The 18,859-nt window shown below is 39.4% G+C and overlaps 1 protein-coding gene across 1 annotated transcript in view; it reads left to right on the plus strand.

The window, feature by feature from the left end:
* Positions 1-18,859, plus strand: part of LOC124593676 — a 422,343-nt gene that overhangs the window by 17,256 nt on the left and 386,228 nt on the right. The window contains exon 2 of the mRNA XM_047131970.1: positions 15,199-15,341. Coding sequence (XP_046987926.1) covers positions 15,199-15,341 — 143 coding nt within the window. The remainder of the gene's footprint in view (positions 1-15,198; positions 15,342-18,859) is intronic.

Raw genomic sequence — 18,859 nt, forward strand, 5'->3', positions numbered from 1 at the left:
TACAGACATCTAAAAAATGAGATTGACAGGAAGTGAAAACTGGCAAAGCAGGAGAAATGCACGGCTGTAGAAGTATGCTTGACTATGGGAAAGACAGACACAGTATATGGAAAAATTGAATATACCTTTGGAAATAAGGCAAGCACATGCATGAATATTAAGAGCTCAGATGGCATGTCCATACTAAGCAAAGCAGGGAAGGCTGAGAGGCGGAAGAAATACTTGTGGGTCTGTATAAGGGAAACAAACTAGAAAACAACATTATAGGAAGAGAAGAAGCAGATCAAGTTGAGATGAATGATACAATACTGCAAGAAGAATTTGATAGAGCTATAAAAGAAGTTGAAACAAGGCTCTTGGAGTAGATGCCCACCTCTCAGATTTATTGAGGTCCTTGGGAAAGACGAATATAAGTAAACTATTCCAACTAGTATGCAAAATGAACATCAGATTTCAAAATAATGTAATAATTCCTTTTTTAAAGAAGATGGTGCTGAAAGGTGTGAATAATATGTAACAATTAGTTTAATAAGACATGAAGTCATGATTGCAAAATATTGACAGAAAATTGGTAGATGGTGACCTTGGGAAGATCAGTTTGGGCCCTTGAAATTTTGAAGGTAACGGGGATAAAATGCAGGGAGCAAAAGGCTATTTTCTGAAGATGGTAAAATAAAAGGAACAAAAAGTTATCTACAATTTGTACACAATTCAGGCTGCAGTAATGAGTTGAAAGACACGAAGGGGGAGCAGTATTTAAGAAAGGAGAGAGACAGGCTTGTAGTCTGTCCCCGGTGATATTCAGTCTGTACATTGAGCAATGAATAAATGAAACCAAGCAGAAATCTGGAAAGGAAATTAAATTTCAAGGGGAAGAAATAAAATATTTGCTATTTGATATTGTAATTATGTTAGAGATGGCAAATAACTCAGAAGGGCAGTTGAATGGAATGAATAGTGTCTTGAAAAGAGCTTGTGAGATGGATATCAAGGAGTAAAACAAGGGGAATGGAATATAGTGGAATTAAATTAGGTGTTATAGAATAGATTAGGAACTGCGAGGCTAAAAGTATTAGATGAGTTTTACTCTTTGGGAAATTAAATAACTGACGATGGCCAAAGTAGAGAGAATTTAAAGTACAGATTTGCGAAAAAGAGAAATTTGTTAACGCTTAATATAAATTTAAGTGTTAGGAAGTCATTTCTAAAGGTATTTGTATTGAATACCACCTTCTATAGGAGTGAAATCTGAGCAATAAGCAGTTCAGACAATAAGAGAACTGACGTTTTTGAAATGTGGTGTAACAGAAGAATACTGAAGATGGGTAGTGTTAGGTAGAGGAAGATCTGAATTCAATTGGGAGAAAAAGAAATATGTGGTGCAACTTAACTGAAAGAAGGGATTGGTTGGCGGACACATCCTGAGACATAAAGAAATCATCAGTTTGGTAATAGACGGAAGTGAGGGCATAAAAATTGGAGAGGGAGACTGAGGCTTGAATACATCAACCAGGGTCAGATGCATGTAGGGTGCAGTGGTTATGCAGAGCTGAGGAGAATCGACTAGTGTAGAAAACTGTATCAAACTGGACTAAGAACTTCAACAATGACAACAACTGATTTCACAGTTGTTCAATATATTTTTGATGCAATAAGTTTCCCTGAAATACATTCCTACTGTATGTGTTCAGTGAAGAACTTCAGAATTAAGACATGAATAACCCCAGAACTAAGACATGAATACTACAGGAACAACTGTGCGGGGATAGCAAATTTTCATGGAATGAGGAATAAGAAACATCTTTATATAACCTTAAAGACACTGACATTTTCCCCAGTTCTGGCACAGTAGGACATCAGTGCCATGACTGAACTGCAACTGACTGGTGGTTATGGGGTAGATGCAGTTTTAGTGAAAAATTGAGACACTGAAAAGTGAGTATTTTAGCCTGAAGACTACTCTTGAACTTAGAGAAGCATTACCCTGTAGGTGAGAAAGAGTTCTGTGCAGTTGTTTGGGGATCATTAAAATCCTATTATATTTGTTTAGCAGACCATTCACTGTTGTGATGGACCATCATTTCGTAACCCTATGGCGCAGTTGTCCACTGCAGTGGACAGCTGTTAATGTCACTACTTTGACATTTTTAATCAATCCTAAATATCTGCAAATGCATGCTGTCCACTCCAGTAGTTACTCCCTATTGCTGCTGTGCCCTGTGTGAATTTGCAGCCTCAGGATACCAAAAACACCGAAGAAGTGACTTTAACAGCTGTCCACTGTGGTGGACAACAGCATCACAGGGTTAAGGAGGACTGACAAGTGTGAAGGTTCTGTTATGATGCCTTGCTGAAATTGAACTCAGAATACAGAAATATGATGTCACAGCAGCATAGAAAAGTAAACACAATTACACAGACTGTGTTATAAAGTATTTATTGGAGAAACATTCTAACACATCATATTCCATTCATCTTCATATTAACAAATTTTGCTATGGAACTAAGTGTGGGTAGCTTACTCCTCAGCTGAAAACCTTTAAACAATTAGAGGGGGAAAAACACATCAAAGCAAAATTTCAGTTAAGCCTCTCTGACATCTGATCATCTAGGCTTTTTAAAGTAATTCATTTCAGTTTGTTTGTGACAAGCAGTCCAGAAGTATTTTCATCCATCTCTGACATCTGATCACTTGGGATTTTTGCAAGCCATTGGCAGAATGCACATCAAATGAATTTGCAATTGCGAATAAGGACTACCATCAGCTGTAGAATGGAATGATGACAATGAAAATGTGTGCCGGTTCGAGACTCGAACCCTGATTTCCAATTTATCACGTGTGGTCGCCTTACCATTTGGCTATCATTGCACGAGTCATGGCCAGACCCAAACCTCAATATGTCGTCAACCATGCATCTGCGAACTGTACTTGTGCATCCAACATTGTATATTCTCGTACAGGTCAGATGTTGTACTTGAAAGTTGCTTGCCCGGTATCGGAAGATAAATATGATATTGTAGTGCCTGTGTTATTCTGATTACAATGCAAAGTTCCTTTGGGCATGCATGCAAGTCCAAAGAAACAGCCACTGTGGTACCTACTGCAACCTACATCCTTCTGAATCTGCTTAGTGTATTCATCTCTTGGTCTCCCTCTACGATTTTTACCCTCCACGCTGCCCTCCAGTACTAAATTTGTGATCCCTTGATGCCTCAGAACATGTCCTACTAACCGATCCCTTCTTCTAGTCTAGTTGTGCCACAAACACCTCCCCAATCCTATTCAGTACCTCCTCATTCGTTATGTGATCTTCCCATCTAATCTTCAGCATTCTTCTGTAGCACCACATTTCAAAAGCTTCTATTCTCTTCTTGTCCAAACTATTTATCATCCATGTTTCACTTCCATACATGGCTACACTCCATACAAATACTCTCAGAAACGACTTCCTGACAATTTAATCTATACCCGATGTTAACAAATTTCTCTTCTTCAGAAACGCTTTCCTTGCCATTGCCAGTCTACATTTTATATCCTCTCTACTTCGACCATCATCAGTTATTTTGCTCCCCAAATAGCAAAACTCCTTTACTGCTTTAAGTATCTCATTTCCTAATCTAATTCCCTCATCATCACCCGACTTAATTCGACTACATTCCATTATCCTCATTTTGCTTTGTTGATGTTCATCTTATATCCTCCTTTTAAGACACTGTCCATTTCGTTCAACTGCTCTTCCAAGTCCTTTGCTGCCTCTGACAAAATTACAATGTCATCAGCGAACCTTAAAGTTTTTATTTCTTCTCCATGGATTTTAATACCTACTCCGAATTATTCTTTTGTTTCCTTTACTGCTTGCTCAATATACAGCTTGAATAACATCGGGGAGAGGCTACAAATCTGCCTCACTCCCTTCCCAACTGCTGCTTCCCTTTCATGCCCTTTGACTCTTATAACTGCCATCTGGTTTCTGTACAAATTGTAAATAGCCTTTTGCTCCCTGTATTTTACTCCTGCCACCTTCGGAATTTGAAAGAGAGTATTCCAGTCAACATTGTCAAAAGCTTTCTCCAAGTCTACAAATGCTAGAAACGTAGGTTTGCCTTTTCTTAATCTAGCTTCTAAGATAAGTCGTAGGGTCAGTATTGCCTCACGTGTCCCCATATTTCTACGGAATCCTAGCTGATCTTCCCCAAGGTCGGCTTCTACCAGTTTTTCCATTCGTCTGTAAAGAAATCGCGTTAGTATTTTGCAGCCATGACTTATTAAACTGATAGTTCGGTAATTTTCACATCTGTCAACCCCTGCTTTCTTTGGGATTGGAATTATTATATTCTTCTTGAAGTCTGAGGGTATTTCACCTGTCTCATACATTTTGCTCACCAGATGGTAGAGTTTTGTCAGGACTGGCTCTCCCAAGGCTGTCAGTAGTTCTAATGGAATTTTGTCTACTCCCAGGGCCTTGTTTCGACTCAGGTCTTTCAGTGCTCTGTCAAACTCTTCACACAGTATCGTATCTCCCATTTCATCTTCATCTACATCCTCTTCCATTTCCATAATATTGTCCTCAAGTACATCGCCCTTGTATAGACCCTCTATATACTCCTTCCACCTTTCTGCTTTCCCTTCTTTGCTTAGAACTGGGTTTCCATCTGAGCTCTTGATATTCATACAAGTGGCTCTCTTTTCTCCAAAGGTCTCTTTAATTTTCCTGTAGGCAGAATCTATCTTACTCCTAATGAGATAAGCCTCTATATCCTTAAATTTGTCCTCTAGCCATCCCTGCTTAGCCATTTTGCACTTCCTGTCGATCTCATTTTTGAGACGTTTGTTTCATTTTTGCCTGCTTCATTTACTGCATTTTTATATTTTCTCCTTTCGTCAATTAAATTCAATATTTCTTCTGTCACCCAAGGATTTCTACTAGCCCTCGTCTTTTTACCTACTTGATCCTCTGCCACCTTCACTACTTCATCCCTCAAAGCTACCCATTCTTCTTCTACTGTATTTCTTTCCCCCATTCTTGTCAATTGTCCCCTTTGCTCTCCCTGAAACTCTTTACAGCCTCTGGTTTAGTCAGTTTATCCAGGTCCCATCTGCTTAAATTCCCACCTTTTTGCAGTTTCTTCAGTTTTAATCTACAGTTCATAACCAATAGATTGTGGTCAGAGTCCACATCTGCCCCTGGAAATGTCTTACAATTTAAAACCTGGTTCCTAAATCTCTGTCTTACCATTATATAATCTATCTGATACCTTTTAGTATCTCCAGGGTTCTTCCATGTATACAACCTTCTTTGATGATTCTTGAACCAAGTGTTAGCTATGATTAAATTATGCTCTGTGCAAAATTCTACCAGGCGGCTTCCTCTTTCATTTCTTGCCCCCAATCCATATTCGCCTAGTACGTTTCCTTCTCTCCCTTTTCATACTACCGAATTCCAGTCACCCATGACTATTAAATTTTCATCTCCCTTCACTATCTGAATAATTTCTTTTATTTCATCATACATTTCTTCAATTTCTTCGTCATCTGCAGAGCTAGTTGGCATATAGACTTGTACTACTGTCGTAGGCATGGGCTTCATGTCTATCTAGGCCACAACAATGCGTTCGCTGTGCTGTTTGTAGTAGCTTACCCGCATTCCTTTTGTTTTATTCATTATTAAACCTACTCCTGCATTACCCCTATTTGATTTTGTATTTATAACCCTGTATTCACCTGACCAATAGTCTTGTTCCTCCTGCCACCAAACTTCACTAATTCCCACTATATCCAACTTTAACCTATCCATTTCCCTTTTTAAATTTTCTAACCTACCTGCCTGATTAAGGGATCTGACATTCCACGCTCCGATCTGTAGAACGCCAGTTTTCTTTCTCCTGATAACGATGTCCTCCTGAGTAGTCCCTGCCCAGAGATCCGAATGGGGGACTATTTTACCTCCGGAATATTTTACCCAAGAGGACGACATCATCATTTATTCATACAGTAAAGCTGCATGCCCTCAGGAAAAATTACGGCCATAGTTTCCCCTTGCTTTCAGCCGTTCGCAGTACCAGCACAGCAAGGCCGTTTTGGTTAGTGTTACAAGGCCAGATCAGTCCATCATCCAGACTGTTGGCCCTGCAACTACTGAAAAGGCTGCTGCCCCTCTTCAGGAACCACACGTTTGTCTGGCCTCTCTACAGATACCCCTCCGTCGTGGTTGCACCTACGGTACGGCTATCTGTATCGCTGAGGCACGCAAGCCTCCCCACCAATGGCAAGGTCTAAGGTTCATGGGGGGGATTTCCTATTTATCGCATGTATTCACCTTACCATTTGACTATCCAATGATGAGTCACGGCCAGACAAAATAATTCATATGTTGTCAACCAAGCATCTACGACCTGTACTCGTACATCCACTATGTATATTCGCATACAGGTCAAACGTTGTACTTGAATGTTGCTTGCCCGGTATTGGTAGATAGATACGATAAGCAGGAAATCTGTCTTTGAGTGTCTGGCACAAATTTTCATTGTCGTCATTCCACTCTACAGCTAATGGTAGTCCTTATTTGCAGTTCCGAATTCATTTGATATGTTTTGTAACAGCTGTGGTCGCCGCAGTGCCTGTTCTTTTGGACTTGCATGCGATAAGTGGGAAATCTGTGTTTGAGTTCTGGTCCGGCACAAATTTTCAATGTCGTCATTCCATTCTACAGCTGATGGTTGTCCTTATTTGCAATTTTGAATTCATTTGATGTGTTTTGTAATGGCTGTGGTCACTGCAGTGCCTGTTACTTTGAACATGCATGCATGTCCAAAGGAACTTTGCATCGTAATCAGAACAACACAGGCATGGCTATATCGTATTAACAGAATTAGACATGGGTATCATTAACAAAATCGCAACTAATTTGTGTGAAACTATGTATGCCATGGTAAGAAATGACAATGATGGAAGAATGTACCTTACTTTCTCATAGTTCAATTGATACTAAACTCCATATCAAATAGCTCCATTCCACATGACTTAAATTGGCCTCTCAGGGAAGCTGCAAAGGTCAACAAACTGAATTTGATGAGTTACGGATTGACTATCTTACCTGCTACATTTTCACTAAAACCTCCAGAAGGTATTGTTCCTTGTGGAAGACGTAAATCTGAAACACTGTAGCCACTGGTGCCCTCAATACTTATCTTCTCACATTAAATACCTATCATCATTCCACAACCGCAATACCAGATCGGATACGTGTAGCATCTTGGCTGTACCTTTACATAACACAAAATCTTTCTCCGTGTCATTCTCCATCTCAGCCATAAGACTATGGAACGAGCTCCCCTGTGATCTGCGTCTTATCCAGAACCACTCAACATTCAAGAGGGAACTCAAGACTTACATATTAGGGACGGTATAGCCACCATTGTTGTGCCCCTCTCATCTCTTTCTTTCTCCTCTCCATCATAGCTTCGAATTTTACCACTCTATTTCTCTTCCTCTAACCTATCTACCTCTTCTATATCTCTTTCACCCCATTCTATCGTCTTACGACTCTGCTTGATGAGAATAACTCACAAGCTGCAAGAATATAACAAGAAAATCCCCAACTAGCAATAGGACTGACATTCATAAAAGAAAAATATGTTTACTTTCATATACATAGTCACTACTATTATTATTATTCTTGATTGTTATAATTATTTTTTTATTGTTATAATTATCATTGTACTACGTTTATAATCTCTATTTTTTTCTTTAACATAAATACTGTATAACATGTTATATGTCCTTAACGTTCTGTAGAAACTGAAATTTGTTGAATCTGAGTATGCCTGGTTAGGTGTAAGAGAGGGCCTGAAGGCCCTAATCTTGCCAGGTAAAATAAATGCATAAATAAATAAATAAATAAATAAATAAAATGAAGTTCAGTGATTACTTTCTGATGTAACAGCACAGATATCTCATTTTGGCTGTAAATCACTTCAGTTCTAAAAGGCTACTGATGATGTTTGTAACAAATCAGACCTATAAATTAAAAACATAGTTTAATGCTATTTGTTTACTGCTCTGTAAAATATTGCATCAGACACAATGCAGCGCCACTCTGTATGCTGTTCTCGGGCACGGGACAAGTTAGTTGTTGTTCGTCAACTAGAAAGTGCCTTGACGACTGTCAAGTGATTAGAAGGTAACTGTAAATGGGTGTGTTTGGAGGCCTACTGAGAATTGTGTGTCAAAAGTACCCCAAATACTACCCACTCCTATGGATACTGTCTCTTCTGCAGGAAATACAAGGTCTATCACTATTTGTCCATTGGACTGTGAGTGGCAAGTCAGTGATAGATCTGGACATCCTACACAGCAGATCAGGGGAGACAGGGAGAACTTAGGGTGCTACACCAATCCCAACAAGTTCCAGTTGCTGTCTTCCACTGAAACTGAAGCTGAGCCAGTGAGACTCACTACATCTGCTGGAAAAAGCATTGTTTCCTGTGTTGAGGAGGCAGACACAAATCTTTGGCAGTCCAAATGTAAACCAAATAATGGTACCCTTAGGGAAATGGTACCAAGGGGATGAGAAGGAACACCATGTACATCCAGTTTATATGCTTGGGAGCACATTCAGTATGGTGAAGAGTCTATTCTGGCAGCCAATGGGGAAACAGGGTGTTACCAACTGCAGAATGTGGCACACATTGAGAAAGAACAATGCCTGTTATTTGGTTCTGAGATCATACTGGGATCATTTCAGCAACTGGCAGAGAAGGCTGATAACACCAGGGGTGCTTGTGGAGTTTCAGTGAAGCTCACACTCTACATGATTGTCCTGAAAACAGATTGCGGCTCTGTGGTTCTGAGTCAAGTGGAAAGCTTGAACCAGAGACTGTGAAGGTTCTGCAATAAACTGGGCTCTGACTTCCAACATAGGATTGTGAACTGTAAGGTCCCCCTATGTGAAGCAGGTGAGCACTACACATCAGGGGTTGCTATCCCAGTAGTTGACTGTGTATGGGGTGCACACAGTGATTTTTTAATTTAGGTGACTCTCCATCCAGTCCAAATAATGGTAGCTAAAGGAGACCTGAAAGTATTAGTGTAAGATCCAAAGAAATCCCCCGCCCCCCACAGGCAAGAGCATTAAAATCCTAGTTGTTAATTGCTGAAGCACTCACACAGGTTGCTGAAGTTTGAAGCGCTCCTAAAACACTGTGAAGCTCACATAATACTAAATATAGAAAGCTGGTTAAAACATGAGGTTGACAGCAGGGAGATTTTTGGAGAAAATTTAAGAGCATATATTGAAAGGATAGGCTAATGCAAAATGAAGGTAAGTAGTTGTCGCAGTAGACAAGAAAATCAAATCCACTGAGATAGAAATTTAGGCTGCATGTGAGATTGTTTGGTCAAGACCAAATATCAAGAGTGGGCATTGTAATAGGATCATTCAGTCAGTTACCAGATTCATCTCCTGATTTATCTGAAAACTTTAAACGAAACCTCAATTTGCATTTATGTAAATTCCCTGATCATACTGTAATCATCAGAAGAGACATTCATCATCCAACAACTAATGGGGTAATTACAGCTTCAATACTGGTAGGTATGACAAGGTATCCTGTGAAATATTACTGAATGCCTTATCTGAAGACTACCTACAACAGATCCATGGTCCAGTCACATTAATGTGACGACTGCCTACGTTTGACGTCAACATGCAATAACCATCACACGTAGCAGGTGGGAACACTAGCTGTTGATAGGACATAAAGCATTCGGTGGCGGGATGCAGTGTATCACTGTTTTCTCATTGTGAGAGCAATACCACAGATTATGTGTGATTCAGCATGGTGTAAAATCCAGGATGGAATAATGACAATATTATGAAAAATGTTGTTACTACTCACCACATAGTGAGATGCTGAGTTGCAGATAGGCACAACAAAAAGATTGTCAAACAGAGCTTTTGGCCAAACAGGCCTTCGTCCGAATAGACAAAACACACACATACACACACACACACACACACACACACACACACACACACCTACCTCTTCTCTCTCTCTCTCTCTCTCTCTCTCTCTCTCTCTCTCTCTCTCTCTCTCTCTCTCTCTCTCTGTGTGTGAGTTGCATTTGCATGAGTGTGGGTGTGTATGTATGTTGTCTGAGATCTCACAGCAGGCCATCTCCTCATTTCAGAGTTGATCCAATTAAGGAGTTAAAGCAACAATACACCTAGTCGAGAGAGCACTTCTTTGGCCTAAGATAAAAGGGTTGCTGAAGTTTCATCCAGCAATGGAATGTTGTAAGTGGAATGGAATGAGTCGCCTCTTCACTTGGCACTTTTGCTCCACCAAACCATCACGCCCTCATGGATATTGTTGGACCAGTACCACCATCAGAAGGCAGTAAGGACTGGCTGATGGTAGTAGACAGCGTTTCGCAATGGCCAGAAGCTCTCCTAATGGAGACACTCTTTAATGGATGTATCATGTGATCAGGTATACCAACATTTGTAACCGTAGATCAAGGCCAACAATTCAAATCTCATATATTCAAAGAACTAGAAACATTCATAGAAATGCCCGGGATTTGGACAAATGCCTACTGTCCCTCAGCAAAAGTTCTAGTATAGTGCTCACACCATCAGTTAAAGGACATCCTCAGATATTAAACTTCTGAAGAGTGGACAGATACTCTACCAGTAGTCTTGATTGCCATGTGAGGTATTGTCAAAGGTTCCCTGAATGCAAAAACTGTTTATTCAAGCTATAAACAAATATTATGTCTACCAGGAGAATTTTTGATACGTTTCCAATATTTAAGTATCTGACTTAGTCCAGTACACAACTCTGCATGTTCCAGCCTTCAGTACTAAAGGAAAATGGTGCCAAATATCCACTCATTTTTCAAGACTTATTTATAAGTCAGTGTGTCTAACAGTATTATGATGCAAGCCACACATCATTGTAGCCACCATATGACAGCTCCTTTAAATCCCTCAGATGCACATCAACATGCACGATTATCCTACCTGTATCTTGATATGAGGTTTAAAAATAGCTTTTACTGCAGTGAAGGCTATACCCACGAACTAAGGACAGATACAATACACCATCTGTGCACGACACTGCGGAGATGTCAGTACCACAAACTTCTTTCATCAGCAGTGCTGGAGCGGTCTGACCCTACTTCTGTGGGGATATGTTCATCTACATCTACATATATACTCTGTGAGCCACTGTATGGTGTGTGGCAGATGATATCATGTACAACTATTAGTCATTTCCTTTCCTATTCCACTAACAGACAAAGTGAAGGAAAAATGTGCCTCTGTACAAGCCCCAATTCCCCATATTTTATCTTAATGATCCTTGTGTGAAATGTATGATGGCGACTGTGGGATCGTTCTGCAGTCAGCTTCAAATGCCAGTTCTCTCAATTTTCCCAATAGTGTTCCGTGAAAAGAATGTTGCCTTCCCTCCAGGGATTCCCATTTGGGTTCTGAAGCATCTCTGTAACACTTGCATGTTGTTTGAAGCTACTGGTAATGAATCTAGCAACCCATCTCTGAATTGCTTCAATGTCTTCCTTTAATTCGACCTGGTGTGGATACCAAACACTGGAGCAGTACTCAAGAATTGTAGCAGGTTGAGGCCATGTAAAAAGTGAACTGTTGACCTTCAACTATGTGTCGAAATTGGTAACATGTTTAAATGTTCTAGAAGTTTCCAATATCTGCTCGCTTTGTAAAGTTTAGAAAACATAGGTTTTGTTTAAACTTTCACTCTCCAGTCAGGAGAGAGATCTGCTTTTTGTGCCTCTTACATCATGTTTACAAAATAAAAATGCTTTCTGTTTTAATTTTTGGGATTTTTTTGTACTCTTTCTTGCTTCACAACTCCAATAATAATAATAATAATAATATGAAAAGAATAGTTGCTACACAGCTTATAGTGGAGATGCTGAGTCGCAGATAGTCACTACAAAAAGACTGTCTCAAAATAAGCTTTCGGCCAACAAGGCCTTTGCCAAAAATAAATGACAGACACACGCTCACACAAACACAAATGCAACTCACAGACACTACTAATAGTGTGGCTTCAGAGACTGTGATCATGTGCGTGAGAGTTGCGTTTGTATGTTTGCGTCTGTCATCTGTTTTTGACAAAGGCCTTGTCGGCTGAAAACGTATTTTGTGACAGTCTTTTTGTTGTGCCTATCTGCGACTCAGCATCTCTGCTACATGGTGAGTAGCAACTATCCTTTTCATAATATGTAATAAAAACCATGTATTTACCTCAAGCTAAGCTCTCATGTTTGCTCTGCCACACTTCCAGGACATGTACAACTTTACAGTTAATACAAGCACAACAGACAAAAAATTAGCCACTTGCAGGATACCATGCTAATACCTTGTAACACTGCCTCTAACTGTGATAACGTCATCAGTTTGTGAGCAAGAGAATCCACGTTTCTTCAGGCATGCCATATATAGCTGAAGGCCCTAATTGAATATTACGCGCTGAGGAACTCCCTAATTGCTCAGGTGTTGATTGCTACATTTCATCCACTTCCAAATAGCACCAGACATTTCCTTTGCATGCAAGATTAGCTGATTTAGCAACCCAGTCAAGGCATAGTAGGGCACCTGGTTGTTCATCAACCCAGGTATGTATCTGTGAACATTGCTGTTGTCATTTTGGGAAACTGTGTTCGTAGTATATTTGTCATGAAGACCTAGAAGAAAGGGCAGCATTTAGCCACCAATAAGGTGTAAATAAAAATCCTAGTTCATGTTCATAGTAATGTGAATGATACGAGAAACTCTCCAAAAATGCAGAACTGTGTCTGGCATGTACACCCTACATACATAGTGGATTATACCCCTCATTGGACGAGTGGTACACTCAACACCTTGCATCATTTGAAACAAGGCAAAATTGTGAATTTTCAGACCACACTACATGCCTCTGTTCAACTATTAGATTGGTGTCTAAGTTCTTAGCATTTTTCCATAAGTTTAATAACTGCAACAGATACACATAACGCGGGCTTTAGTCATCTATCACATATTCTTCACTATAACAACAGTCTGCAAATGCTGATTCCGTGACAGTAGAAATCTTGGTTTTCAGGTGAAGAACTCTTGGACCCATGTTTGAAAAGCATTTTCATCCAGAAATATTGTTGCTTGGAGGTTTATTGATAGACAACAGAAAAGGTGAAAAACTGAGGGAGGAAGATTAGGTGAATAAGGTGGGTGCGGAATGACTTCCCAAACCAACTCCTGTTCGGTATTTCTTTTTTGTTAGTCTAGCAGAATGCAGACTGATGTTACCATGCAGTAGCATCACTTCATGTAGTCTTCCTGGGTGTTATTCTTCGACTGCATCTGCAAGACGTCTCAGTTCTTGATAATAAGGAAGCAATACATAGTACACCATACCGTCGCTGTTCCGCCAGATGCATAACTTTTTTTTGCTGATGTGAACAGGTCTTCGTATGGGAAACTGTTGCTTTATTTGAGCTCAGCCATTCCTTTCTTTTCCTTATGTTAGCATAAAGACACCATTTCTCATCACTAGTAACAATGCAGGATAGGAATGGTTGGCTTGGTCATAAGCCAATTGGTGATGAGCAAGCATATGGCCACATGCTGATTTTTGTGATTTTGGGTTAGAGCATGTGGTACCCGCCGATTTTTGAACCTTCCCCCTTGCATGCAAATGTCATGCGATGGTGGAACGATCACAGTTCGACATGTTTGCCAGTTCTCGAGTACACAGGTGTGGATCATGGTGGATTAATATGTTTATACGATATTCATCAAACAGCGAATGTCTTTCCGAATATGGAGAGCCACTAATGTCAAAATGATCCTCCTTAAAATGATAAAACCATTTTATTGCCGTGCGCTCTCCTTTGGCATGATCCCCATACACAGAGCAAATGTTTCAGACTGCCTCATCTGCTGTTACCACTCTGTTGAACTCAAACAGAAGAATTTGTTGGAAATATTCTGATTTCTCCATTGGGCACTCCATTTGCTGGATCACAGCTCCCCTCACTGTCTCCAGATGACTAAATCGCAATATGTAAACTCAAATAGCAATAGTAAACTACAAATATAAACTGAAAATTGATAAATAAACCTATATCAACTGGAATTTTAACATGCAAAACAAAAATGCTGTGAACTGATGCTACAACCTAATATTTTACAGAATCTGTGTTATGAGCTGGAAACATCACTTGCATGCAGTTCCTTGGCAGCATTGGTCACAAACTGGTTAAGATGGACCTACATTCGCTGACAGCATGAGTTCCAGGCAGGTTTGAAATCAGTTGTCATTCACGAGACATGACTCTTCTCTGGTCTCAATCTTTTAATATCTTGGTATGACAATTGTTTTCATACCAGATTACATGGCTGAGAGTGGTATACGATTCTCTGTAGATCTGTTGAACGGTCCATCTTGATACACAAACAAATCAGATCACATCATTTGCGATGTGGTCATGAGTGTGTCCAGACATGATAGTGCATTTTTGCCATTCTGTCATATCTCCACTTTGACTTATCTTATTGCGCAGATTCCATACAACTGACTGGCACATACAAACCACTTCACTGCAGTTACTTACCTCGGTGATGAAAGGCCACATGACAACATGGTACACAATCTGCAGCATTCCAAAGCAACCACTGTATCCTATTAAGGGGTATCTATTATTTTGTCCAGTGAATTTATAATTGTTTAACTAACAATGGAACTAACATATGATGAACCATATTTTGTGTTATGTGTATTTTAAAAGAATTAAACTCTTGTAATGTGACTGAAGTTTACAACAAAATGACAATGTAAAATATGATATAACACACGTGAGCCTCAGTGCGTGTGTGCGTGTGTGTGTGCGTGTGTGTGTGTGTGTGTGTGTGTGTGTGTGTGTGTGTGTGTGTGTGTAAACTGCTATTAAATTGATGCGTGCTTACATTTGCTGCCTGAAAGGTGCTATTCAGAATGTGGGCAGAATGAAACTTGCATCAACTCTTGGGGCTTGGGGGAGCTGGTGTTTTACAAATTGTTCGTTTTTCCTTTTTTAAAGACTGGTTTTACATGCATATAATGTCTGCCACACTACTTTTACGAATTCTTTAACCTCGTAACATTTATGAGATTTTGTTTTCTTTCGTATTACAGGTCAGGTGATCTCTGTTTGTACTACCTTTGCAATGAAGATAATGAGAAGCCCGTTATGCGACACATCCCATGGTACCAAGATAATAGCCGTATGATCTCAGCCATGTGTTTTGATCCTTCAGGCTCATGGCTGCTTGTTGCAAGTTTGTATTTATTTTCCATATTCACTACATAATTATACAATCATTTTGGGCTGTTGTAAATTATGTTTTTCACACACTTCTGTGATTATAATTACAGAATACTTTCTGCTGGGTAGACTCGTGGAAGCCTTAGAAATTATCTTAAGTTACATTTCACCAATTGGGAAAGAATTATGATATGTTAAAATGTAAAATACTAAAGATCACAAAATGTGAAAGTAATGTTATATAAACAAGAGAATATAGAATTTATATATATCGGGTAATCCATCTCATTATCTGGGGAAAAGATGAGACAAGAAGTGCTGCGAAAACTTTCGTAAAAGTAATACTAGTTGACAAATTCACTTAGAACTCCAAGCCATGTTAATTGTTAATTGGACGTAATAAATGGCTGTTCATGCATGATTCTGTTGTCTGTAGGGACGTTGCAATGTCGAACGTCTCCAGCAAAATGCAGTGAGACCTGCAGAGGATCAATTATTGGTGCTGGGGTTGGCAGTTGAATCTGAAGATAAATAACAATAATGGCTTGCTTATAAATACTGTTCATTTGTTAATAGTCTTGATCACAATTAAAAGAAATTGTGATCTGCAGAGTAACTGCTTCATTTGAGTAACAACTATCTTCAGATATGTGGAAATAAGCAGAAAATTGCCTTTTGGTTTATGTGAATTTTAGTAACTTTAAAAAAATGGCAATTAGCAAATTATAAATTTTTAATTGCAATTGAGACTTTTAAAAATTTCAACAATTAATGTAGTTCACTGTGTCTCCTTCACCTGATGGATGATATCCGGTCTTACAAAGTGTTTGTTTACACTGCTGGCGACAAATCACTGGAAACCATATAAAATATGAGCATTGCAATTACTACGTAAACCAAACTGTAGAAAAGCATGTGCCATGCTGAGTTTCATTTGGAGAATCTTAAGGAAATGTAATTCAGCCATGAAAACAGTACCATTCAGAGCACTATTAAGACCAGTTCTTGAGCGTTGCTCATCAATTTGGGAACCTTACCAGATTGGGTTAATAGAAGAGATGGAGAAGATCCAGTGTAGAGCGGTGTGTTTCGTCACAGTATGGTTTACGCAGTTTAAAATATTGTGGAGATGCTCAGCAAATTACATAGGCACTGCAAGAGAGGTGTTGTACGGCATGGGGAGGTTTGATATTGAACATTGTGTATACGACCTGGGACAGCTGGGAGATCCGGGAATAACCCAGCAATTTTTTCATCTGGTATAAAACTGGGAAAAACCCAGGAATTTTTTAGAATTCTGGGAATTTTTTATTGTTTTACTTTTCAGTTGGAATTTTGTTGTTTTAACTGGTAAGAACCAATATTTTAACAAAAGATATTACTGTACCCCCATACTGCAGAATAGTACTGCAGCAATAAAACATGAATGAGATAAGAAAATGAAAATAAAACCACAGTTGCAAAGGAAATGGGCTATATAAAACAACAAACCACAGTGCTCATACAAGCGTCTGTCAGGAGCAAAATGTGTCAAAGGCTTTAGGAAGACTGTGCAATGCTTCAGAACAACAAATTGCTTCCGATGAGCGTGACATCGTAACTCTTTACATTAGATTCATTTGAGCAGTTGCAAGTGGGCCCATACGCATGCACAGTTGAGTCGTGTATGATTAGTACCTTCTCCTGCTGCTGGCTACATAAGTGTGACCGCTAGCTGTACAAGCATTAACAGCGAGTAGCCAGATGTTACCCGGAAAAATTTTACTGGTGCACCCAGGCTGCCAGATTCACGCTTTCGCAACAGGCCCGGATCTATGAGGCGGGGGAAATGGGGGCATCAGCTCCCAGGCGGCAATTTCAGTGGGTGGGGGGGGGGGGACAGCAAATTCATATTCTTGAGGGAAATAAATGTTGTTTCACAAAGCGTCTAGCATCCAGTGCACTTTGGTCTATCGATTATTCATATGATTTTGAAACACATCCCTATGGGTTTTTAAACATTTTTCAACACATTCTAAGCTGCTTTCTGAATTAATCATAAGTTGATTTTTGAATGCATGCATGTCTCTGCCCAGGTAATCCCTGTCGCATCTGGAAATAAACTATCCTGCAATCAAAAGGGGACTGGGCTATACGAGCTGAGCGGAATAAAGCCGAACGGGTGAATGGCAATCGCTTTTTGTTAATGTGGTTGACTGGGTTTGCGAATGATCAGCATTGTTATAATTATTAGCGAAAACCATAGATTTAGACTACCAGAGTGGAAATAAATGACTAACAGGTAAGAAAGATTACATGTTATCTTCTCGGTGTATGCCAGAAAATGAAATTTTGACAGAAAAGTTTTGGCCAGAGTGCTACACAAGTAAGGGCCAGTTATACAGTCCCCGGCTAGCAGGCACTTAAGTTCTATTCTAGGAGTAGCACGGAAAACGCATTGTACAAACACGTAATAATGCCTAACCACAGAATAAACAGGGGTATAACTAAACTGGTGATTGTGGCAGTGTTAATGAAGTTAACCAGAGAATAATTTTTGACACTGGCAGGAACAGTTACAGAATTAGTGATGACAAGATTGTTTGTTAGAAAGAGGAAGGAGAAGAAACAGGGACATCATACAAATTATGGAAGAATACGACAATTCCAAATTTATACAAAAATTTCGTGCTACTACGTTTAGATCTCATGCTTGAGAAGCTGGTGTGTATGAATGAAAAGTGAAACTATTTCCTGACATAAAGGTTTTTGCTTGTAGTAGGCCAAATAGGCACTTAATATTGGTACTTCGTGAATTATATTCTGTCGTGTAATGACCATTTGTTAGAAAACAGTCTAGTTTATTTGGTGTATATTACAATTTCTGCAATATTAGACAGACCTATTTCGTTTTACCTAGGAGACAGTGACAAAATAGACATAATGACCTTGAGACACCACACCAGTCTTGGGTACAATTTGTATTAACAGCTTTTTCAGTATTAGACAGCGAGATTTCGTTTTTTCATGTAGCAAAACTTTTGACGAACTGTGATGAGGTAGTAGATTATTTCGCAGAAAGGAGAGCATGCCATGTAAAGCCATTGCAAGATTAGAGAGAGAAAAATGTTAGGCCTTAAGGATTGAAGAAATGTGCACTGTCTTGCTTGTCTCTTGTCTTTACTGGTTTTATGTCTCCTATATCTAATTTTATGTCACACAAAATAGCAAATTAATAGCTAATAGCAATAAAGAGTGCAAATTTTCTGAGGGTTCTTGCACTCCTGGTTACAAATGAGCTCATTCAGTGCTAATTGTGTGTTTTGAAAAAAAAAGAAAAGAAAAAGAAAAAAAAAGAAAAGAAAATAGGGGCAGGATACAAACCGGCCGACTGGGAGCAGGGGAGCACCAAAGGACATTTTAATTTCCACTGTGGTTTGATGGCATCCATTACAAAATATACATGTTTGAATTGGACATAGGGAAATGCATTGATGTGCGATAGAAGAGTGCTGTGTGAAGAGGCGTGGCACTGCACTTTGGCACATTTAA

This window comes from Schistocerca americana, chromosome 2, assembly GCF_021461395.2.
Source record: "Schistocerca americana isolate TAMUIC-IGC-003095 chromosome 2, iqSchAmer2.1, whole genome shotgun sequence".
NCBI lineage: Eukaryota > Metazoa > Arthropoda > Insecta > Orthoptera > Acrididae > Schistocerca > Schistocerca americana.